This window comes from Amblyomma americanum, chromosome 2, assembly GCF_052857255.1.
Source record: "Amblyomma americanum isolate KBUSLIRL-KWMA chromosome 2, ASM5285725v1, whole genome shotgun sequence".
NCBI lineage: Eukaryota > Metazoa > Arthropoda > Arachnida > Ixodida > Ixodidae > Amblyomma > Amblyomma americanum.
The window spans coordinates 32,190,385-32,216,156 of record NC_135498.1 but is presented as its reverse complement, the minus strand read 5'-3'; the positions used below and the strand labels follow the sequence as shown (position 1 = coordinate 32,216,156).

Sequence of the window (25,772 nt, the reverse complement as noted above, 5' to 3'; positions counted from 1 at the left end):
AAGCAAATTCTTAGTCCTTTGATTTCATGAACCAAATTGCAACCCCCTTGGAGTTCATAAATTGGTAACAACTACAGAAAGCATTGAACATCCCAACAATTCAATCACTTTAGAAAAACTAAAACTGTGATCACCATGCAGCAAAGGAAGTGCTGCAGCAGTAACTGACAGACACAGAGAGGGTAGCCCAGCCTTTTAATAGGCCTCCACTTATGTACATTGCCTACAGCGAAAGGGGGGGAGGTTTGAAAGGAGCGAGTCCTCAGCAGTCCATGAGGCAGCGGTAGAAGCAGCAACCTTGGCTGAAGCAGGACTGGTACTCCCTACCGGTACAGGTAGTCCGCCTGAATGTTGGCGGCAATTTCTGGCTCCCACTTATCACCATTGTTTAGCAGCTTCTCCTTGTTGAACAGGAGTTCCTCATGCGTCTCCGTGCTGTATTCAAAGTTGGGGCCCTGCATGAATTCAAAATATCAGTCTGTAGAAGTGCATAAAGGCAGTAATCATATTCAGCCTCAGCTCTTGCCCTGTAAGTGCACAACAAGCTGGTGCCAGAATGTACCCCTATTGCACGGGTTGTTCCAACGGTCACTGTTCAGTATTGCTTTTCAGTTTATAAAGGTTATTCCTTACTATTTCACAGTGAGATTAATTTAATCACCCGAACTCTCTTGAAACCTAGAATCTGGTAACAAATGAAAACCTGCTGATGCTTTAAGCCTTCAACATGCTTGTTCCCCAATCCAGTCAAGCAAGAGAGAGAGAAGTGGTAGAGGAAAGGCAGGGAGGTTAACCAGTAAATGTTCCGGTTGGCTACCCTGCATTGGGGTAGAGGGATAAGCGGGGGCATAAAAGAATAAGAAGTAGAGAAATGCATTCCGTAGCAAGCACGACAGGCAATGGCACAAGCACTGTGAGTCACAGGCTGCCGCAGCTGTAGGCTGCACACCTTGAGGGCTGCTGACTGCTGCGACCTGAGTAGAACAGATCGAGGGCCCTCCATCACAAGGCGGCGCAGATGTTTCAGTGTCAAGAAAGGCTGCTTGCCGTTGCGGCTGATAATGTTGATGACAACGTAAGCATCAGACTTCTTCTCGGAAGGATGAGGCTGGAGGATGCATTGTGCCAGCTATTGGGCAGCTGCAAGCACTGGATTCAACAAATCCAGCATCTGCAGTGCATTCTGTGCAGCTGGCATGTGCATGCAGCATGTGCATGCAGTCAAGCAAGCGTGCGAAGTAAATGCAGCAGCTCAGCCACATTGACACTCATCTACAGGAAGGAGCCGTGACAGTGGCAAAACATTTCTAGTTTTGAATAATGCTCAACATTTATTTTGGAGGCTTCTTTTTTATGCAGTGCTGAGTTGTTCTGGAAAAAAGCAAGTGACAGCCGGGTGCCAAATTTTGTTGGGCTGCGTCATGCTAGCTGGCATGGTCATCACAGCAGATGTGTGATTATGCACTAGGACATCATCAGAAAGACTGTACAGTCACACTCGCAGTGCTGTGTCAAGCATGCACCATTCTCAAGTGATCGGAACACCAAGGATTACTACAGGCTTAATTGCAACAGCCAACTTTGATATTAATGTACATACGTTTGTAGCATGTGAGGCATGCCAGGAAATGAATTAGTATATTCATTTTATGTGTGTTATGTTTCCAAAAGAATACTGAAAATTTTTTTGTTATGAATTCAAGGAATTTTAAATTTTCCACCGCAGAAAATCAGGGGCGGTATCCATGTGATACTGGTATATAATGCTTTGAGAAAAGAGAATTTGAGCTTTGATGGAAGATAAAAAAACATGCACATAAGGAGCTTTGTTTTTGGCTAAAATAAATTTTTGATGATTTTTGTACCATAAGTATGTGCTTCGAGAAGAGGTTTTATCTGAGAAGCCATCTTTCTTAATATGGAGTGCAAACAGCTGAAGGCACACCATGGAAAGTACCCGCTATCATAACAGCCTCATGAAAAGTGCTCCTCAACTGACTGTTCCATGATTATCTTTCGCACTGTTTTCACACAGAAGGCTTTCGCACACTGTGGGGCTTGACACATGACCCAGGTTGCTCCTCTCATGACTAATCATTAATTGAACTGCCTCAATGGGAAGTTTGCTCGATATCCGGTAGGCAGGTTGTGTGACATCACAAGGTCCCGTGACCTAAGTGGTCCACCTGCCACCCAGCTCTTCAAGGTCGCCGAGGGAATGGACAAACATCTGACAAACTGGCAGCTAGAAGATCTAGAAACAGCGCACTAAAATCATCCGAGAAACGACATAAGTGGCAGGTGTGCCAGCAAGGTCACGTGGCCTTGTGATGTCATCACAACCTACCCACAAAGAGCAACTGCAAAGAAAATGGCTAAGTGCTTCAGTGGAAGCTTTAGTGCTAGTTCACCAAAAATAGTGCCTGAAAGGATTAAACAGCACCTGGATTTGCCCGAGTCATATAAGCCCACTTAGGCACACCCATTTAGATAGATAGATATTTATTCAGTTGACAAGGTCTAGGATACAGGGGCAAAAGGCAGATGTGCTCTGCCTGATGGGGCCTATGCACCCGAAACGCTGCTAGCATACAGCAAAAAAACAAAGACATCATACATATCTATATACAGGGTGTCCCAGCTAACTTAAGCCAAGGTTTAAAAATATGCCATGCCATTCTAAGACGACGCGACCGAATGCATGTTTCTGGCTATTGTATGGAGCAACTCAGACTATTTTTTGTATTGTGCTTAATTGCATAATTAGTCGAAATTAATTAACCAACTTCGCAAGCAATGAAGATAGGCGAAAAAGTCCGATGAGAAAATTGTAGAACAGTTCGTGAAACATCCAATTAAACAGTTTCTAACTTTCCATCTATTACGTATCGGCTTTCTTTCGCTCTCTGCAGATGCCCGCGAAATACAAAAATACCACGTGACATGCCTGCTTGCGCACCGTGATTGCAGTGCTCTCAATGATTCCGTGTAGGAACGAACAGATAATTTAGCCCGGTGTGCTGCTACTTAAAATGGTGACAGGGCTGCGACGCAGGCGCTGGCTGTGAGATTTACGTGAGCGCAAGCGATAAGGACTGTGTCTGCTTGTCGCTATCAAGCGCCACAAGAGAAGCATACCGCTGGAAAACGTTGCGGCTGGCCTGTATCGCACAGCCAGCTGCTGCGTCGCTGCCCTGTCACATTTTAAGCGACTGCACATCGGGCTAAATGATCTGTTCATTCCTACATGGAACATTAGAGAGCACTGCAATCACAGTGTGCAAGCAGGCATGTCACGTGGTATTTTTGTATATCACGGGCATCTGCAGAGAGCAAAAAAAAAGCCGATACATAATAGATGTAAAGTTAAAAACTGTTTAATTGGGTGTTTCGCAGACCGTTCTACAACTTTCTCATTGGACTTTTTTGCCTATCTTCGTTGCCTGCGAAGTTGGTTAATTAATCTCGACTAATTATGCAATTAAGCACAATACAGAAAATAGTGTGACTTACTACATACAATAGCCAGCAGCATGCATATGGTCGCGTCATCTTAGAGTGCCTCGGCATATTTTAAAACTCTGGCTAAAGTAAGCTAGGACACCCTGTATACAGAGCTGATTACATATCGATATGTACAGAACTGATTGTTATACAAGGAAAAGAACTAAGTGCACACTTTTGCAAAGACACATTAATACACTGAAAAATAATATGATATAAAAGTTCACACAGATAACAGCAACAGGAACCTAAAAAACTTTCTGTATGCACAATGTTTTGATCATTCGGACAACTAAGAAGATACGCTTTAGCATTTTTTTTTTTTTAAAGATTTCTGGGACACACATTTCATAATTTCTATAGCCTGTGTACGTTTGTTGAGAACACTAGGGATTAAATATTATATTATTATTATATTCAGGTAAATTTATTGGCACAAGGTTATACAGTAGTGCTCTGTTAATATGACCCTTGTTGCTACGAATGACTCAAATTATGGGCAATTTTTCTGGGGACCAAATTTTTTCAATGTATCTATAATTCTTTAGCCCCTTAACGAACACATTTTTTTAATGATCATTCAGTACCTTTGCTGCCATTTGTCGGAAAACCAAAAACATGCTTCAGACAAGCCCTACTCACCTTGTATCAGACACACAGTGCCAGAAACCACATAACAAGCTGGACTCGTCAAGAGTCAGAAATGAGAGTGTGCCTATAATGAGGCAGGCTCGTCCAAGTCTGCTAGAGGTTTAATATAGAAATGTACCGCCTAGCCAATGAAGTGGGTTACAATGTAGACAGCCTACTGGGGCCCATGTATATTTGTTGCATTAGTATGGACAGTGGTGAGTACAAAATACTGACTTCTGCCATCAAATGTCTGCATTCTTGTAATGCGAGTGGAGTACACCAGTGCACGATGGTGTGAATGTGCAAATGACTAAGTAATGGCTTCTTTTTATGTTGTCATGTTTTGCAACGTCAAGGAGCCTGGTCGACGTAAATTTGTCATATTGAATGAATGACTTTCAAAAAAACTAATTCTGTAGCTTAAGCTACGTTAAAACTCGCATTCAGCAATTTTCAGCCGACTAAGTTCAAACATGTGCTAAGTAGTTCGTGGGATATGAACAGTCTTAGCAGGACACATCTCATGGCACCACCATGAGAGACACCATCACATGCCTCACAAACCACATTATTTTAACAATAAATGCTCCTAAAATTTTGTATAATTTGCACTTCCCTGTACACCACTAGGTTCCGAAGCAGACCTTAATTATAAAGTGTTTTTTCTCAGTTTTATTATGTGTTTCATCACGAATCGCCATTACAGAAAACTTGCTTCATGGACATTTCTGCACGGGAAACAGTGTCCAAGGCACGGCACGACTGTACGTAGATTATCTAGAGCCACATCCCTCAGTTCACTGAAGCTCCTGACACCAATATGGAGGAGCCATGCAAACTAAAATGTTGCTGTCGTTTCGTTGCACAAAGCATTTGCTAAAAGCAGCCTGTGCCAGCAGGCATAATGATTTATTAAGTTAGGCGTTAAAACCACAGATAGTATTTTGAACCTCTGAAACACACACAGCTGTAATGGGACATGTGCACGGGTTTAAAATACTTACAAGTTTGAATGAAAAAGCATCACTAAGGAATAACAGTCAAATATATGGTCCTACCGCATATTCTCATAACATAAAAAACTTAGACAAGAAAGTAGCAACAGAGTTGAACCTCTGGCGGTACCTCAGAAAAGCAAGGTAATGTTTCAAATTTCAAAACGCCTGACTAAAGCAGGCAGCTTAAAGGGGCTGCGAAACACCGCTTTAACGGATACCGGTTACACTTCAGATGGATTCTTTATGTCACACAGATGCTGACTCAAAAAGAATTACGAGAATCGATGCATAGGAACGGGAGTTATTCAATGAAGAAATTTCAAAATACAAGCAAACAAAATGCTGCCCTCAACTCGATTTTCGCGCAGCTTCCCATTCCCATTTCACTCTCCCAATGACAACACTTAGTGCGACCAAGCAAAGCAGCCTATCTGAACACGTGGCGAAAGTTTGCACTCCATGGTTGCCTGTTCTCTGTAACTCGTTCATGCCAAGGCTGGCAGCGCCGTTTGCATGCTTACAACAACCATGTGAACGCCCAGCTGACCCAGCGATGCTTCACAGTCACGTCAATGGCGCAGAAGAGAACACTGATCAGTGACGTTCCCTTACTCATAGACCCGAACTCGAGCGCGAGATACTGCGATGGTATGACAGCCTGCGCAAGATATCAGACACAATTAGCATAGCGCGTACCGCTACCGCTTACTGCCAACCATCACCCGTCGCTCCTAACATGCTGGTTGGTCACGGCGAGCAAGGAGCGTGCGCTGTTGACGGGAGCGTGGCGCCATCTGGCACCGCCGCCCGGTGATCCTGCACAGGCTGACGATGCGCACTCCCTGCTAAATGTGAAACGAACGCATCCTTCCTTGGGACCGAAACGAATGCTTATGGAGTTCAATAGCTCGATCGGATCGATTCCGCAAAGCCGCTCTCAGATACATAGAGAGTAGCCATAAGTGCTGGGTGCTAGGTCGTAGGATGTTTAAAGAGAGGCGCAAAGTCCTTCGATGCAAAAAGTAGCCAGAGCCTCTGGTGGTGTATTTTTGTTTTACTTGCTTTTCAGTGCTTTTCTCTAGGGCAAACAAGTTGGTTTTGTTAATGTAATGTAAAACAAAAACTTGACGAAACGTATCTCTAGTTATTAACACAATTTGCAGTATATTTACTCTTTGTCTAATCATCAAGCTCCCACTAAGTGATGTCATATCCGCTGCTAAAAACGGCCACTGTATGGTGACACCGTCAGCGCCACGAATTTGTTTTTACGAGCTAATTAAAATATTAAAAACCGCAGTATACGTGGTACGACCGATGCTAATAGCATCACTATAACTCATTCTATGCAACCAACAGTCAAAACAATGCACTGAAAATGTGTTTCGGGGCCCCTTTAAAGGAGCCATGACATGGTCGCTCTTCATATTGCAGTTTTGTGCTTCAGTAACTAATACAAGAGCTTATGATTCAGTTTCCGAAATTTGACTGCCCTGGACTTTCGCAGGCGATCGAAGTAGCAGTCATCCCTCATATATGAGTGACTGGTGCCGCAAAAGCGTTAATAACAGTAAGGCAGTTACTGTTCGGTATAGGTGGGGTCCGGCCACACTAGGCAGATGCGACGGTGATCGGCAGTCGTTTCTATAAACTTAATAACTTTAAAACTTATTGGACCTGATCATGCTAGTCAGGGCAACATACGGGATGTGCGTGCAGCAGCGAAGATGTGCTTTCATTCAGTTCCTGTGCAAAGAACCTAACGGCAAGGCAATTGAGCGATATGGGCAGAAAACGCTGCATGACGGTGCCGCTCGTCACTCGCCGCCATCGCCTGGGCTTGAGCGGCCGAGCGAAAGCTTCACGCCCGGTGAATAGACGACACGAAAGTCTGCGCTTGTGTACCTTATCCGTATCGAAAAAAGCGAAACGAGCTGCTGAATTTCATATCTTCACACTTTCTTACTAATCAGCGGGGAACTCTTGCCAGATTCTTGAATTTCGGTTGATGGTGGACGCGAGTATGTAGGATTCGTGTGTGTGATTTCGGCAATTGCGAAGAACGAATTCGCAAGTTTTAGCGCCTGAAAATAGCTGTTGAGTGTAGTTTTAGCTACAGTGCCCTCAAAGCGGCGACTGCCTACATCACAGGGCGCGAGTACAATAAGGGAGAAGTGTCGACATGTGACCCAGTCTCCACAACATGTGCTGAAGGCAGCCGGCAGCAGCCGTCGGCGTCGACTGTGGACAACAAATCTGGTTGTTTTCATTAATTCAAGCAATTTCCGAATGTATTTTTAGCTAAAGAGATTTAGTATCAAATATTGCTGACATAAGAGGAAGCAGATACAATTAAGCGGGAAGCGCCTGTCCTAAGCGAAACGTTTCCCAAGCAGGCGATATAGCATCAGCGGCGCTTAATTATTGCAGTTATCATAGTGTGTAAATGATAAAACTACAGTTTGTGAGCAATACTACGTAATATTTAAGATAAGGAGAGCCCACCTTGCATTTTATGCCAAGCAAACGAGCAGTACTGCTTGCGCACAGCTATGTAAACAACCGCAACGCGGGGCTGCAGTTGTCATAGTCGTCGCATTCCTGGGCCACAATGCGGACGCACAGTGAACGCTACATGATGTACTATTATTTTCAAGCACTCATTTATACGGCAGCGACTATTTATCGGTGCAGGCAGTTCAAGCATTCGAGTCGCGTAGGGTTTTGCAAGTGGCTTGGTTCCTGCAAAAGGGTTCTACGAGCCGAAGGGGAGGTATGTTCGACTTACAAATCCACACATGCAGCAGGGAAGTCATCTCATTCGGGACTTTTCCCTCCTCCTTTCATGCTTCAAGGTTACTCTAATGCCACCTTGTGATAATTTTACTTTAATTATCGAGCCGATGAATAGCGGACAAGAAATTGGTAGCCAACTACAAAACGCCGCGGCTTTCACGGCGCACATTGGCGAAGGCATGCACGGCCTGTGCTTCTTTTCACATACGGGAGCAGTTGACTGCGCAAAAGAGATTACACTGATAACATAAAAATAACGCGTTCCTGAGCATAAATAATAAAGCAGGGTTCCATCTATTTCTGTTTCCTCAACAATCACAAAACAGGCACCACGAGCAAATCCGTTTTACCAAGGATCACTCATCTCGCATACTATGCTGACGACTTCCGTAAAGAAAACACGGAAAATGCATTTTATTTCGATAAGCTAAAAAAAGAAAACTTTTCGAGCGACCGCTGTCTACGGTATGCATGCAAGCACCTTGACAGCGCGCAGCAGACGACATGGGTTGGGTATGCCCCTGTGACGTCAGTGATCAGAGTTTGCCAGATCAACAAGCAGTTTGCAGAAGAAATGGAAAAAATTCGTTTTAAAATATTTACCACAGAGAATCAACTGAAACTTGGGGGAATTTTAATTTAATGTGTTGACGGGCAAGAATACACTGGCCAGTTGCTCGCTGATTATTTTAACCAACACTTCATCAGTATAGGCCAAACAATACCCTCCGCGACACAGAAACAGGATATAGCCTTCAACACAATTGACAGCTTTTTCCTCAAACCAACTGACCTAACGGAAGTGTACACAGCATCCAGTCAGCTAAATAACTCTGCTGCTTTCGACTGCGACAACTTACAAATCAAGCCCATAAAAGATGTTTTAGATTTGCTTCTGCCTGTACTTGTGCATATTTTTAATTTAACTTTTGAAACTGGAATTTTTCCCGATGAAAAGAAGCGATCGAGTTTCTGTCATATACAAAGGTGGTGACAGAAACACCCCAACTAATTACAGATCAATAAGCATTATTTCAGTTTTTTCGAAAGGAGCAGAAAAAATTATGTTTGCTCGTCTTTTAAAGTATTTTAAAGCCAGAAATATTTTCTACAAAGAATTACATGGCTTTAGAGCCGGAAGATCTACCGAAACTGCACTACTGACAATTAAGGAATTTGTTCTGGAAAATACTGAGAAAAACTACTTTACACTTGGCCTCTTTGTATATTTCACAAAAGCATTTGACTGCCTAAACCACAACATCCTCCTAACTAAGCTATCCCGGTATGGAATTCGCGGAACACCTCTTGAACTAATGAAGTCGTACTTAATGAACAGAACACAAATGGTATGTATGGAGAAACACCAATCAAGTTTTCTGCCAGTTAGTAAGGGTGTACCACAAGGACTCTTAGGACCTCCCTTATTTAATATTTTTATTAATGACATTGTCCTTATCAGTAGGTCAGCAAAATTTGTCATATACGCCAATGACTGTTCTATACTTATGGCTGGTCCGGATACAGAAGTGTTAATTAGGCAATGTGAAGACTTTCTTATTAACTTATCCTCATGGTTGCAATCCAATGGATTGAAAATAAATCCGAGAAAAACTAAAATAATGGTATTCAGAGCAAAAAATAAGACGTTTCAATTAAATCATGTCATAACCTACGAAGCACAGAACATTGATATCGTAGAATCACTTAAAATACTTGGAGTGACATTCAGCAGCACATTAACCTGGGATTTGCACGTTGCTAACATATGTAAAAAAATCTCCGCTGTAGCTGGAGTCGTCTCGCGTTGTCGCACTTTCCTTCCAACACGCGTTAACCTCCAAATATACCATGCCTTATTTGCTTCACATATCAACTATTGTAATCTTGTCTGGAGCACCGCGACCAACACAAATAAACAAAAAAATTTTACAATCTAAAAAAGAATTATATGATACATCGGGAATCATGAACGGTTAGCACATATGGCCCCCTTTTCGCAACCTATAAGATCATTCCTGTCCTTTCATTATTCGATTCCCGAATTTTGCGCACATACTTCTCTTTGACGAATTCATTTCATGACTTTTTAATTGTCGCCGCTTCACTACAACCCCACGAACCAGTCGTATCCACACGAAACACAGAAAACTGGCACGTTCCCCGTTTCCGAACAAATTATAAGAACCAATCATTGAAACATAACCTCCCCTCACTGTTAAAGAAGTTTAAATTTAACGCTAAGCACACAAGAAACGACTAGCGGGAACAATTTCTAAATTCATTGTAAAAACCTAAATGTCTGTCCAGCTTTTGATCACATTGTGTTTCTTTATCAAATACTGATGCAAATACAAATTACGTCGCCTACAATAGTTGGCTTGTGAACATGCGATATGCTCACTTCTATACAGAGTCAATTTTTGTATTGTATACAAAAGCTGTGTTTTCCTTGTATATAACATTGCACATAATATTGTTTTCTTGCCATATTGAAATCATGTATCTGCACAGCTCTACCTTGTTATGGTCTCTTGGGCGTCGTGAAGCTGCCCCGAGCAGCTTTTTGCCCAAGAGCTCCTACCATGTATATATGTGGTGAAATAAATGAATTTGATTTGATTTGATTTGGTTACAGAATTAATTGCGATAAGCAGGGTACGAGTGAAAATAGGCTGTCATGGCCCCTTTAAGCCAAAGTGCGAAAGAAGTCTTGCATAGAAGGGGTGCACTTACTTCAACAATGGCATCAACAGGACAAGCTTCCTGGCAAAAACCGCAATAGATGCACTTGGTCATGTCGATATCATAACGAGTAGTACGTCGACTTCCGTCTTCACGCTCCTCTGCCTCGATGGTGATGGCCTTAAAGAAAAACAAAAAGCGTGCTATTAAACACCAACCATTTTGTACATATTTTGAAAGTACAAGTAATAAACCAGAACACAAAAAAAAAACTGCATCAAAACACAGTGCATTAATAGTACAACCATTAAGCACATCTTGGCTGCATATTTCTGGATGCTATCATCAGAAGGAGCACCGCACAATACAAACTACAAAAGATATCATATACAATTGAGTTAAGTTGCAGTTTAACATTTTGGCTGTCCCACTAGGAGCCAAATAAATGACAACTCCAGTATCCCAGCAATGCAAGTGACTGCAGTTGCAAAATATATTTGTCTGACCACTCCCAAAGTGGCTGCAGCACAAAAAATTAGGCAACAAGGAGGTGCTTTGTGCATACAGACTAAATGCATCAAAAGAAGTAAAAAAAACGAGGAGGCTAAACAGCCAGCAGCAAAGCTGTAAAAAATAACAAAAACAATGAAGTGCTCCTTCTAGGCATTGGCGCTTATTCACATCCAAAAAATTTTTACAGTCAGACAAAATAGAAAAAAGTAAGAAAGGAAACAAGCTCGTACTCAAATACGAAGAAAGACCTTGATATACAATAAAACCTCACTAATAATTTGATGCCCGTCAATTCAGAAAACTGGATAATTCAGACACCCAGTCCGAGCATGTCAAATGTATGCACTATTCTATGGCATGACATACTGATTAATTCGGGGGAATCAAGGAATCGTTACAAGAAGAGCAGAGCTCACATGCATAGGGTCATCCACTTTTAGCTCGAACATGTGAGTGCATGCCTATGCTCATTGGAAGGACACTGCGCCCGACACGGTCGCACAACGATTCGAAGTGGAAGATGATGAGAAGCACCACGTCCAGGTCCATATTCTCCTGCGCCACTTTGCTGCAATGAGCAGCCACGTCGTACACAGTGGCCCTCCAAAGAGCACGGCCATGCACTTCGGGTGTTCGCACTAAGAATGGATGACCCTGTACCCAGGGCACCGGAGGAGTGATGGTGATGATGATAATGATGAGTGAGAGAGACTGAAGTCTCACCACTAAGGCAGGAGTGGCGCTGGGGTACAGCCCAAATGAAAAGGCACTATGCTCATCGCTATGATTGTTATTCGAGAAGGCACGACAAGATGCTTTCTAGTTTTGTGTTGTGCTCTGCCATTTTCTTCTTTGCTTCCTACAGCAACAGGCCAATTCAATTCTAAACAAAAGAATCTTCTTAAAGAGGCAAGGTATCCTATTAAAGCAACAAATTGTAAAAGGCTGTAGTCAGCCCACAAGCAGAGCTTCACCTGAAATGGCAGTGAATCATCAGCTAAAGATAACCACCATCGTAGACACTGTTGTATAGTAGCGTTTGGTGCCACTGTAATTCTGCGTGGTATTCAGATGGCTACAGAACAAATAAAATGACACTGGTGTACAATGTCACTAGCATAAAAGAAAAATCACCGCTATAAGAGATTTTGGGGCTTTCATTCTATGCTTATGCTGTACTGTATGCATGTGGCTAACAGCCATCAATGTGCATGCAGCTGCTGCTACAGCACAATATATGACAACAGTAGGTTTTTAGCACATTAATGATCCAGCTTTCACACAACAGCCTTTTTTTAAATCCGCTTAGCACACTAATAATAATAACCCTTGTCATTTTTAGTCACGACGCTATCAGACAGATGCAATTCAATCCCATACAATTTCTCAACACAATGTCATCAAATATAATAAACACGATGGTCAAAAGAAGCATAAATAGGACTTGAGTAGATTAAGTGGAGCTAAAGGACCACAACTGCAGATGGTGCGAGAACCAACCTTCTCTCAACAATGGCTGATCACGAGCTGATCCTCAGATGTGCACCCAGTGAATTCAGGTCCGAGTTACACAATGCCACCAAAGTTTACTGCTACCAATGACATGCAATAAAGCTGTGTGTGCTAACAAAAATGAAAATGATACTTGGCAAATGTTGCGTGCATTACCACAAAGAAGGAGCTACACTGTGTAGTAGAGCGGATGGAAATCAGGTCCATTTGAAGGTAGTGTGCAAAAAAGCAGTCAGACAGTATAGAAGGAAAAGCCAGAAACAGCACCAACCGTGCCACTAGTTTGAAAACAACTGCTTTATTGGACTAGGGCAGCAAAGCAATTAAATGATGCCTGCTGGTAAGGTCACCAGACTTTACCGCTATGTTTAATGAGCACCTGAAAATATGAGCCTCTGGATTGGAACTTCTGTCCATACATTCCACACTTACAGTTTACAAAACAAGAGTTCCTGAAATGCTACAAAACTGTCACACTTCTGCCTCCATGCTGAAAATGCCACCTGAGTAAACCGCACATGCATGGTCCACCAATCAAGACATCAAATTTACTTCCGCATATGCGATGAAGCCAAGGCTCCACAAGGATAGAGTAGTACTCGGCATAAAAATTACTCACTACACACTGAACAACTAAAATCTGATCTCGTACTGGTAAAGTGATTGTTGGATGTCTGCTACAATATTAGCCTCACTAAACGCACACAAGTTACAAATTTCACAACGGACTAATGGAGGCATTATCTGATTGAGCCGGTAAAGTCAGTGAGGTGTTTGCACACAAGCACAGTGCATAAACATATGATGATCGTGTGCTGCCCTATCACATCAGCCAATGAGCCAATGACACCAGCATGGACGCGGCTAGCAGGCTCGGTGATGGCTCCAGTGCCAGAGGATGTTGTATGCCAACAGCTCTCGGGAAACGAGCTGTCATAACGAAACGCAGCTGGACAAAAGGGATGCCATCGTAAGTTCAAGGGCAGCAACGGCAGAGTTTGTGCCACTTCCCGGATTTTGGGGGACGCCTGTCAATAGTCGTCATGGAGACGAGTAGTCAAGGAGTTAGGAACGAGGTTCAGCACTTCCGTTTGTTACTCGCGGCAGTAGCGGCTCAGTTGAGACCGATAATTGCACTAATGCTGGGAGCTGCCAGGGTCAGGAGGTTTCAAGAAGCCCGCGACATGTGGGAGTGTTTTTGATGTCCTTTCCTTTGTTTTCATTTTTACTTTGTAGGGGAGACAGTCTGAGTAATACTGTGGAAGTATGAAACGTGGCATGTAACCTAGTGGGCCAATCATTTTTGAGGGTCTATTTCCAGAATGCCATTTATTTTAAGCAATTTTGTTGCTTTTTTTCGTACTGTGTATTTTAGGGAGAGAGTTTTGAACCTTGTGGAAACTGGAAGCGCATGCCATGCGGATTGTAAACCAACCATCATGTGTTAGTTTGTTGTGATTGGGTGATGCAAAATGTGGGCCAGGCTCCTAGGTCTTTAAAACTGGGCCCCGGAGCCTGGAAAGTTGTTCTGAGCTAGATTTAGATCCCTTGCATCTTCAGAAATTCCAAGGAGAGAAAATTTTGCCTTAGACAATCCATGTAATTGTGCTCGCTGCCTAATCTGTTGTAAATATGTAAATTCCTGTATAAAGCTTCAGTTTACTTTCCCCGAAGTCAACTGCTGCTTGATCTCATCTGTTATACTGTCTCAGACGGTGGGGCACCTTTTGTAGAGCCCGAAGAACGAAGCTCAAAGCTTAACTCCCACCTTGGCGGGCAAAAGAATTTCGAAAAGCTGTTGAGCCTCTGAGTCTCACAATAGTGTTTGAAGCAATTTTCAGTTATAATGCAAATTGCCTTGCATGTCCAAAAGAGTAATGTATGGATGTGTACCACATTTGAGGCCTTTTTACGAAGTCAATGGTACAACTGCGCATGCTTCTTTTCAACAAAACAGTCGTTGAAACGGCTTGAAAGTGACGTCATTAAATTCCTAGAGACATTCTGAGTAAAATTTTACGAACTGTACGTACGTGAGACATTCACAGAACTTGTGCATTAAAGAAGGTTAATTGTTAAAGGGTGAATATTACTGATGTTAAATGAAATGATAGTCATTTATTTTTAAACTTAACTGAATGGTTGCTTACTATATTGTTGGCTTTTAGGGTACCATAAGCCACCTGTACCTAAGTGCATTAGTCAACGACCAGGAACTGAGTCCTACAAAAAGAAAAAGAAAAAATCTCCATAATTGTGTATTTCAGTGACTCTATGCTTGCTTTCAGGAAAGCAGAGCGCTGTTGTATGATACAACATCCTACATAGCTCCAAAGGCAGCCCAAAATGATGGAACTCGCATGCAATACCAAAGTGTGTGTGTGTGTGTGTGTCAGTCAACAAAGATAGCTGACGAAATGTTGCTACCGCCGATCAAATGGCCTGCAGTCTCACCTGTGCTGGGCAGATGGCCTCGCACAGCTTGCAGGCAATGCAGCGCTCCTCGCCCGATGGGTAGCGACGTAAGGCATGCTCCCCCCGGAAACGAGGACTCAGCGGACCTTTTTCAAACGGGTAGTTGATGGTTGCAGGCTCCTTGAATAAATTGCCAGTTACCACAGCCAGCCCTGCATTTGCAGACAAGGAGGTTCTAAAAGAGCCCCAAAAGGTATCACCTTGTATTGCAAGAAACAATGCAGACTGAAGGGCACCTAGTGAGCAGATTTTTCTTAGACGTTCAACAGGATTGGAGGAATTAAGGAAGGATTTTCACCATTTCCTTCCACTCGACTCCACTCCGCTTTCCCATGACATGCACCTCTACAACACTGCCTCGTTTGCACGGCCACTAAGCACTGTAAAAATTGCCCCTGTATTAATATGAGCAAAAATATTTTGTTGTCACATTGTGCTTCTGATGGGTGCTCCTTCAGCAATTCAACACATGTTACAGCGACTAATTCTTAAAGGCTTCAGCGAGCACGGCTTACATTATCACTGCCATAAACTTTTGTATCATGGCTGCTTATACAAGGCAAAACATGTTGATATCTTCAACACATTTGAATTTTACTACAGTTGGATACACCTCAGTGGCACATTTGCAAATGCCCCTCAAAGCAGGCTCTCCAGCCAATGGTGTCGACCAATCGTCATGCGATCGTGGTTAATCCGCGTTTAATCCCCAAGCACTTACCACTGCGGTGTCACACTAGCAGGAAAAGAAGATTGAACACAACATCATGAAAGTCAGTCAACGGCATTGGCTGTAGGCCTCCCTTTAAGGGGAAATTTGCCACTGTATTCTTGAGTTGTATCGGAATGTAGTATTCTTAGACCAGATACAGTAATCGAGCCACCGGAAGCTTCACAGTTACCATTTTTACAGTTATATTTTCCCTCAAAAGGCAACTTAAAAAGAAAGCAGAGTAGAAGATAAATAAAAAGCCCTGAATACTGACAAAAATAATAATGAAAAGAATTAATAAAAAATGAACATTAACAAACAGTGACATAGCAGAATCATGCTGATGTGATCAGAACTGATTAAAATTTTGGAATGATGCAAACTGTTCAGAAGTTGTGGACAGTATGTATCATGCACAATGCACAACGTTCTGGGACGAAGCAAAGAAAATTTCAGGCAATGTTTGATGGTAAGAACTGGCAATCATTCAGCTTAACCAGGTACCACACACCATAACCTCTCGTGCATCACTGTGACCGCATTATGATGTTGCATAACTATCTCCTGCCCATATCCATCATCTCAATCTTCTCTCCATAAGCGGGAATTCTTAAGCGCCCAGTGGCAGTCTCAAAAGAAAACTTAACTGAAGAAATCCAAATTTGCAGAACTGGCTTGCTACTTCGTTACCAGAGGCCTAGCTACTTGCACATTTAAGATGACCATCAATGCCATCAACCAAGCTTTCAAAGGCACAGTGGCAGTGGCAATTAAAACGGTGATGCATGTGTTGGCCAGAAGATTGGACACCCTCAGCATTGTGCACCGGGGTCCTAAAATGAGAACGGTATTATTAGCATGCCTTTTAAAGCAAGCAGAAACGATCGACTCGACAAAACCGAAGAATTGGTGAGATCGCGGCATCGTCAACTTTTTCTTTGTTTAATAAACCTACAGAAATAAACTAAACACTAATGAAGGTAGTTACTTCGGTATTAACGGCTTGCATTTATTTTTTCTTGAAAACAATTCTGGATGACACGAATATTCTTCGTGTTTCCGGAAAACTTGGATCACGAAGGCATTACTGTAATAATTGGTCAAACGTACGACAGTAGCAGGCTGTCAGTAAAACGTGCGATGATGGCACTGAATATATCGTTCAATATTTTCTTATTAGTCTGAAATCAGCTCTACTCGGTTATAAAAGCAAATTTTTCCAAGTGAATGCAAGCAAAGTAAGAACTGCGTAACAACCGGGTCACTAAACACTATGTTTAAAACGTGCAAACATTGTTCAGAAAACAAATGACATGTTCTGGATGCGGAATTCAAGAGCACGGACTGCGAGTAGTTAAGAAACCTACCTTTAAACAACTCCGTAGCAAAGACAACTTGCGATGTCGTATCCACATTCTCCTTAAGGCTGGTGCCAGGCTCGGGAGGGTGGACTTGCTTGTAACATAACTGGGCACTCGTAGTAGACAGCGGCCTTGAACATCTCCAAACAGCACTGGTCACTGTTTCGTTCAAAATAACACAAGTATACGGGTAATTCAACGTACCCCGACTACAACTTTCACGGACTGCTTGCAAAAGCATACAGCTTGGCTGCCTTCGCCGAGGGCTTTTCAGCTTTGAAACACTGACTACACTAATTAACAAAACAGTATAATCCCCGAAGGCTTATGTGCCAGCTTTTTTTTTAATTACACGATCAGAAACCTGTGGATACACTGCTTACGGAAACTGAAAGCATACCGGGTGCACGGCAAGGTCGACCAAGCGACAGTCCGCCAGACGACAAATTGAGCACACTGGAACAAGTTACACGGCGTGCACGGGCACAACTTCATGGGAATTTCGTTCTACAGGAGCTAAACGAAAAATATAAACTACAGGGATCAAAAAAGCAAGCTTTCCATACCTAGAGAAACTTTTCGGCTGCAGAGGGAGGCCATGTTGGATATCATGCGGACGCCCAGTGTGGCTTTTGCGAGCTGCGTTTTCATCGACTTTAAAATATTTATGGGCAATATTTGCAAAACAAAAATCGCATAATAAAATACAAAGTTACAATTTTTTTATAGCACTGATCAGTATTTTATTGGTTTATAAGCCTTGAGAGTTTTTAATATCATTAACAGCCTTTTGAGCGCTGATTGCATGTTCTTGGATGTTAAATAACATAGGCGGTCAAAATTAAAATGGAGCCCTCCACTAAGGCGGCCACCGCAGTGGCTCAGTGGTAAGAGCGCAGAGTACCCGGTTTCCTTCCCGAACGTACATGGGATCAGTACCTCAACGGTCGCCTCTTCGCCCGACCAGCAATAGAACAAGGCAATGGGCACGCTTGACAGTGAAACAGGCGCAACTACGCGTGTTGTCTTTGATAAAGTGCTGGCAGAGCGCAACGACTAGCCAACACCTTACCAGTCCGACAATACCATTTGTTGGGCGAGTTGGTGCTCACGATAATCCATAACAGCGCGACAGACGGGACAGCGCTCTGTGTTGTGTCCTCTCTTCTCTGTCCAGTCTGTCGCGCTGTTATGGATTACCTTACCAGTACTATTGAACATCGCAACCGGGCGGATTGATGCGCGCCTCAGCAGTTGTATGCTGGGTACGTGATGCAATCACCACAAAGAAGAAAACATGCAAGCAAATATGGGGTACCTATACCCTTCAATTCGGCGCTTGAGAGTTTCGGGGGCTGGACACGCCCTCACTCGATTTGGAAGCACGCACGAGAGCGTGCGTGGTATCTGTCCTTTCACTAGCACTCCAAAACCCTCGCCCGATTTCGCTTACCTCATGCCTTGGGAAGCTCTTCTAGTGAGACAGAGAGCGAAAAAACATTATTTTGACTAGCGAATTCGCCCCTTCGTCCGCTCAGGACCCCCACTGCACCCAAGTGTTTATAGGGCCCATAACGCTCACGATCCGGTGTTGTGTTAGCGAGGTACACACATAGGTACACACATAGCGGACGACAATCTATACCCTCACAGTATGGTGGGATTCCGCCCCCATATACCCGCTTAAGACGCCATGAAGCAACTCACACACGATGTTTTCGACCCACTTCTTCCGGATCACACAAAGACGGTCTTAGATTTGGATCTCTCAAAAGCTTTTGATCGCAGTGAACATCAGGCGGTCATGACTTCCCCATCCTCGTTGAATGTGGGTGCGCGCACATACATCTACCCATTCAAGCATTCCTCACTAACTGCAAGGCTGAGGTACACTGTAGCCCTCTCTCTTCCCCCTCCTACACTCTTCAGAGTATCCACGCCCCTCAAGGGTCCGTCCTCTCCCCCTTCGTGTTTAACATCACCCTAATCCCCCTCGCCCGAGAACTGGCAACCATTTCCCACTTTAAGCACACCCTATATGCCGGCGAGATCACGCTGTGGACCATTCAAGGCATCGACGGCGGCTTACAGAACATCCCACAGGAAGCAGCCACCCTCACTCAAAATTACGCACGGAGCATCGCACTCTCTTGCTCCTCGTAGAAATCCGAACACCACCTCATACGCCCCAAAAACCGCCGCTCCCCTATCACCATTGAATATGGTTGACAGCCTCCGTGTATTGGGCCTACACAGCCGGAGAGATGGTAAAAACAACACCACCCTAAAAAAAAAACTCAAACAGGTTGCAGGTGCAATATCGCACCTCATCCGAAGAGTTTCGGGCCACCATATATAGCGGCATGAAGGACCTCTGTTGCCTAATCAATGTATTTGTCCTCAGCCGTGTGACTGTATACCCTATAACCACAACCACTCAAACAAGACATAAACGCCTTGGATACCTTGTGGAAAGTCGCACTTCACCTTCCCGTAAACACCCAGACAGATTACTTGGCCAGGGCATCCACAATAGAATCGGGGGAATTCGTGGCGGCCCACCGAAAGGCCCAATACATCTGACTCATACAAACCTCCACAGGCCGGTATATCCTGGACTCCCTCGGTATCAGAATAGCGGCTAACAACCCAACCCTCCTACTAATCCCTCAACTCCTTTGCCGAGAGCTGGTCATCAAGCCACAGCCTATAAATATGCCCCCCGTCCCACTGCGAGCAACCGGAGAGCACATGAAAAGGCATTCGTCCGAGATTACTGCTCCAAAGTGTACGCCGTATGGATGGACGCTGCTTGCATGGGTGATGAGACGACTGCAGCCGTACTAGACTCCTCCTCATCCGCCCTCCTCACACTACCTTTTCCCCCAGACGTCTCCCTAGAGGCTGCAGATGAAGCTGCCATTGCAAGCATTGAATCACACACACATAAGCCCGGCACATTTTGACTGGCTCTAAAATTGCGATTCTAAATTTTCCGAGAGGCCGAGTCCATTTCCCTGCTATAACATACTGGGCTCGCCCGTAGCATACTACAGGCCCACGCTCTTCCCTCACCCATTACCCTATCCACTATCATGCTTCCTTCAACACTACTGCCTGCACCCTATGCCCAGAACTCTTCGCCTCTTACCTCCACATCCTCTCCAACTACCCTACGGACCCTCCTCCGCGGGGCCTAGAATGCCTCGAGGCCTTGGAGACTGCTGCGCTCGCAGGACCCGGCCATGCAGAACATCGTCACCAGCCGGTCCGCTATAGCATTACGAACCTTAAGAACATAAATACTGGTGTGAAGTGGGGTCGTGTGGGAACGCATGGGCCTGAGCGCCTCGAATTCCTTCGTGCTATTAATTTTTTTCACGACCGGCTTTATTACTTGGAAAAGCCAGTCGCGTTTTTTTTCTATCTCTGTCTCTGTTATGAAAGCGAAGTTTTTATGATGATGATGGGTTCGTTTTCCGCACGCGTTCTGAAGGCACGAATGGCAGAAGTAACACATTCATGGCCTAGTTATATGGAAGAGCCTTGCGAAAGCACTCAAACACGGGTAAATAGCCCTTATGCGATGCCTCCACTTTCTCACAAACAACACGTGCCACTCATCACGCCGCGTCATTAACATTTCGCCGCCAACAGATAGCACTAAGACAGGCCCGTGTCGGCGCTGACCCAAGATCGCGTTGGGGGAGTCGTTTTGTTTGCAGAAATAGGAGGCACATAAATAAGCATTGACGGCGGATCATTTACGGCGCAAGCCGGCGAACATTGGTCGAGGAAGCCCCGGGAGGGAAAGAAATTTCTTCAAGTATAGTCCCTGGCTGTCGGTGAACACCAACACCACGCATCCAGGGAAGGAATAAAGGAAGCGGTACATGAAGGAAACTTGATGACGACGAAAGGAAAGGGGAATTAAATACCACTAATGGTGGCGGTATCTATGCGAGCCACTGAAACCCCCCCGCACACTCACTGAACAATAAAAAAAAACCTGTGGCGAGGCTCGGAATCGAACCAGGACATTTGGCATTTGAAGCGGAGACGCTCCCACTCCGCCACGACGGCTCAAACCTTCGCCATGAATAAAGGCGCATCTAGTGAATGCACTCTTCCGATGCAGAAGTTGCAGAAGTCGCCGCGCTGTCGCTACATATATCCTGGCGTAACAGAGCTAGGCCATAAACATTTCTCTCTCTCGCTTCCTAGTCACTACTGTGCATGCCCCACTAGTAGCACGGAGCCACAGGTGTTCCAGAGCCACAGGTGTTCCACCGCTGCACAGCGCCCTTCCTCAAAATCCAACTTTCCATTTTCAGTTCTCTCTCTCTCTTCTGTAACTCCCTCCTTTATCCCTTCCTTTACAGCGCGTCCACCGAGATATGCGAGACGGTTATTTTACTATGCCATTTCCTTTCCTAATTAAAAAACATAAAAAAAACAAGTGAGCCAACGGCCTTCATAGAGTGCATTGGCGTTGACAACTTTGCAAAGGCAGTCCATTTTCACGAAAGGAAAGGCGCACAACCGGCTCCGTGGGTCAGTGGAGACCCCAATCTCGCTTTCATGTGCGTGGCTTGGTGTCAAACTGCAAAAGCTTGCTTTGACTGCGTTCCGCACACTGGATATGCAGCGGGCCCTCCCTGATACCCTGGGAGGTGGCATGCAGTTAATGGTTGATCGCGAGATTGATCACCAAATGAACGCTGTGCCCTTAGCTATTGCTGCATTGCCGCATGTCAGCCACAACGCTGTCAGTGCTAATGCATTCAGGCCACATCTCTCTTTCACCACTGCCACATGTATCAAAGCACGAACGAGGTGTCCTCATATCCAGGGAGCCAGTTGTGCGCCCTTCCTTTGCTCAAAGCCATCGCCATCTAGAACATTGTCAATGCCCACGCCAATGAACAAAGTGAACGCCGGCATCTTTCGCTTTGTATATCCTGGATTATCTGAGCTAATCCATATTAATTTTTATTACTTAACTGCCTTGTATCTTGTCTCCCATCTCTAATACACGATTTACGTTAAGTAGTTCGAAGTTGACTGGCACAGCCGGGAACGTTTCGCTGGGCAAGCGAACGAAGACACAAGTGTCTTTATACTGCTAACTGCCTTGTACGACCACCAACCATCGTGCCTACACAGTTTTTCATCGACCATGGCGATCATCTGACCAGCCTTAACAGGCTCCTTCAAAGGTTAACTAGCACTTGAAGCGACACTTGCATTTCCTCTACTGTTCGGTGCTTGTAAATCAAGGCGCGTCAAAAACAAAACCACGGGGCACACAAAGCTCACAGACGCGAAGCACCATAAAAAACCCAAACTCTCCTGGCCGCTTGTGGCGCCACCAAGCATCGGTTTTCTTACTTAATATTCAACCGCGCAAACTTCCTTTGTCAGCCTCAGAGATTTGTGGCCTCCATGGAGTAAGGAAAATTCCCATCAAGCTTGTACTTGCGAGATTGGCCTGTGGCGGTGATACCTGTATTTTGGTTCTTGCTATTTTCTACTTTACAAGAGCTTTGTTTTCAGTAAGAGTGGCGTTTGTGTGATCAGGAGCTGATATTCTAACGATTCAAACCAACTTCAATTTCTCCTCAGTGTCCCTTTAAATACCCACCATATTCCATTCCAAAGCTCACTGCGCTGTCCTCAATTTCAAGCCTTTTAGTCTCCGTAAACTGCTATATATGACGTCAACGTGCAGCCCATCATGCAGATGCATAAATTTGAAAATTGAGCTCCTTTTCAATGTTGACGTTCAAATCGCAATGTTATGATTATCATACATCCCAAGGCCAAAAATTGAAAGCCTTATTAGTTTAGTAATTTTGGGTAATTAACCTGCACACATATACAATATTTTATACAGAAAAAAAAACTTACGTTAGAGAACCAATAAAGGCCACTCAGTCTGAACCCCGTAAGCGTAGCGTTGCGCAGTCACACAACTTCCGAGGAGGACCTATCCTATACCAATGCAGTTGCTCACTGATGGTTGACTCAGGCATTTACCACTTGTTCTATTGCATGCAAAAGCCTCGCAAACTGGTCCCCGTGCTTTGCAATCACACGCATGTCGCCAAAATCTAGGCGCACAACCACAGTACTGGCAGTGCACATTAAGATGGTCTGTCAGTTTTCTGCACATGTAGTCATGATGCTTCCACAAACCCTTGTTCGGGCATCTGCCTAGGCTATATGGCCATTTCTTTCCACTTGATAATGGTATGCTGTACACCACACGTTCTGTGCACAGTAGAAAGGGATCATAGTGCTGTTTAGAACGTTCGTACTCAGCTTATACAGTTTCACTGGCGGGTAGAAACCACCCACACCAATTCTATTGGCAATCTAAGGTTTTGGATCATTTGAAGCAAGTGCTGAAGGATTAAATTTTTTTTAATGTGGCTAGTAACCAGCCCCCAAAAAGCCCAACATCTGGTTGTTCACACAACAGTTCAAAAGTGGTGTACTTCTTTAATGCAGTCAATACACAGTAACCTTAACTACAACACACTATACACAGTTAAGCATACTCCTTCACTGATGAACGATTGAACAATGATTAATAGAACATTTTTAGACAATTCAAAGAACTCTTTTCTTCAAGGAGTACAGATATCTACTATGTGAAACACAGTAACAGAAATGACTAGAAGCACTGCTGCTTGCAGTTCACTTTTAATGAAAGAACCCAATACATGTTGAACCCTGCACAGTCAAGTGTCAAATAAGATGCAAACAAGAAAATGAAAACAGCAAAACAAAAACATTTTAGCCGAAGGAAAATGAATACTACATCACTTAATTTTCATTTGATGGCATGAAGACAGTTTCATGGAAGTGTTCATCAATCCAGCCTGTTTTCCTTCTGGAGCATGTAATACTTTTGAGTGCTTGTGTTCAGTTTTCAATACTTCTGCTCATGCTTAATTTAATGCTGACGGTCTCTTCTGGTTTAAAAGTGCTAAAACTTTACATCAGATTTCAGGGCAAATGTTAGCCCTATCGTTACTCTTTCTTCATGGCACTTTTGTTGTGCTAGCTTTAGTTAAGGTTCCCCTGCATTGTTGTTGCAGGTGGCTCCCACAGAATCTGGCATGCCTTAATCTCCCAACAGTTGTTCAAATCGTTTTCTCTTGCGTGTCGTGGACGTTGAACTAAATTGCTGCTGGCGCAGTGTCTTCCGTCTTGAGGCTATGTCTGTTTCCTCTTCCGAGCTGGGACTCTCCTCGCTGCTGTCGTCAATCTCGCCTGCAGCCTTGGGAAAGAATGCATGTGCAAAGCTGAATGCACCAGTTAGAACAAGCTGCCTAGAAAACAAACACAATGAAACACTGCAAGTGGTTGAGGTTGAAAGTTACATGTACCTGAAATACGCTGAGAAAGAACACACGAGCTCTAATAGTAAACTGTGGCTCAGTGGTTATTGCGCTCAGCTGCTAACCCGAAATATGTGGGTTCGATCCCGACTGCGGCGGTTGCATTTCAATGCAGGCAAAACGCTGAAGGCCCGAGTACTGTCCGATATCAGTGCACATTAAAGAACCCCAGGTGGTGTAAATTATCCACAGTCCTCCACTACAGCGTCCCTCATAGCCCTGTACGTTAAATTCCATAATCAAATTAATAGTAAACTGGTAATATAAATGAAAAAAAAAGGAAAGGTGTGAAAGAGTATAACACTAACAGTAAACTGGTAATAAGTAAATTAGAAAAAAAAAGTTTTAAAAAATTTCTTATGCCGCCTAAAAATATACCTAGAAATTTCACAAAGCACCTACAGTCAGCTCTCAGTTGCTGTGGGCTTTTAACTTTTCTGCAGCCCCTCTCCCTTTGTCAAGAAAGATGTGCACCCAATGTTTGTTAAAGGGGCTGCGATACACTGCTTGAACGGATTTTGGCTATACTTCAGATGGATTCTTTGTCACACAGATACTGACTCAAAAATAATTGCAGGAATCGATGCACACGAACGGGAGTTAATCAATGAAGAAATTTCAAAATACAAGCAAACAAAATTCTGCCCTAAACTTGATTTTTGCGGGGCTTCCCATTCCTATTTCACTCTCAAAGCAGCCTATCTGAGAACGACGCGGAAGTTTGCACACCATGGTTGCCTAATCGCTGCAACTCGTTCTTGCCAAGGCTGGTAGCGACATTTTCATGGTTGCAACAACCACTTCAATGCCCCGTTGACCAAGCGATGCTTCATCGTCACGTCGACAGCGCAGAAGGGAGCACTGATCAGTGACGTTCCCCCGACTTTTGGATCCCAACTCAAGCGCGAGATACTGTGATGGAACGACGTCCTCCGCAAGACACTAGATACTTTTAGGATAGCGCGTACCGCTACTGCTTACCGCACAGCATGGCCGCTACTAGGAACACACTGATTGGTCACGGCGAGCAAGGCACGCGCGCTGTTGACGGGAACATGGCGCCATCTGGCACCGCTGCCCGGTAATCCTCCACAAGCCGACAATGTGAAACGAATGGCTTTTTTCTTTGCATCCTTCATTGGGACCAAAACGAACGCTTGTAGAGTGCAACGGC

At 44.1% G+C, this 25,772-nt stretch overlaps 2 protein-coding genes across 4 annotated transcripts in view; both read right to left on the bottom strand.

The window, feature by feature from the left end:
• Positions 1–178: 178 nt before the first annotated feature.
• On the bottom strand, positions 179–17,852 carry ND-23 (NADH dehydrogenase (ubiquinone) 23 kDa subunit). The gene is made up of 5 exons (XM_077653749.1): positions 17,756–17,852; positions 17,196–17,348; positions 15,096–15,268; positions 10,668–10,796; positions 179–455 (listed from the first exon to the last, which is right to left on the bottom strand). The coding sequence occupies exons 1-5, from the start codon at positions 17,838–17,840 to the stop codon at positions 324–326; spliced, it is 672 nt and encodes a 223-aa protein (XP_077509875.1). The 5' UTR covers positions 17,841–17,852; the 3' UTR covers positions 179–323.
• A 5,821-nt stretch (positions 17,853–23,673) lies between these two features.
• Positions 23,674–25,772, bottom strand: part of LOC144120927 (snRNA-activating protein complex subunit 1-like) — a 45,113-nt gene continuing 43,014 nt past the window's right edge. For all 3 annotated transcript variants that reach the window (XM_077653747.1, XM_077653746.1, XM_077653748.1), the window contains one exon: positions 23,674–24,477. In XM_077653747.1, coding sequence (XP_077509873.1) covers positions 24,322–24,477 — 156 coding nt within the window. In that variant the 3' untranslated portion in view covers positions 23,674–24,321. The remainder of the gene's footprint in view (positions 24,478–25,772) is intronic.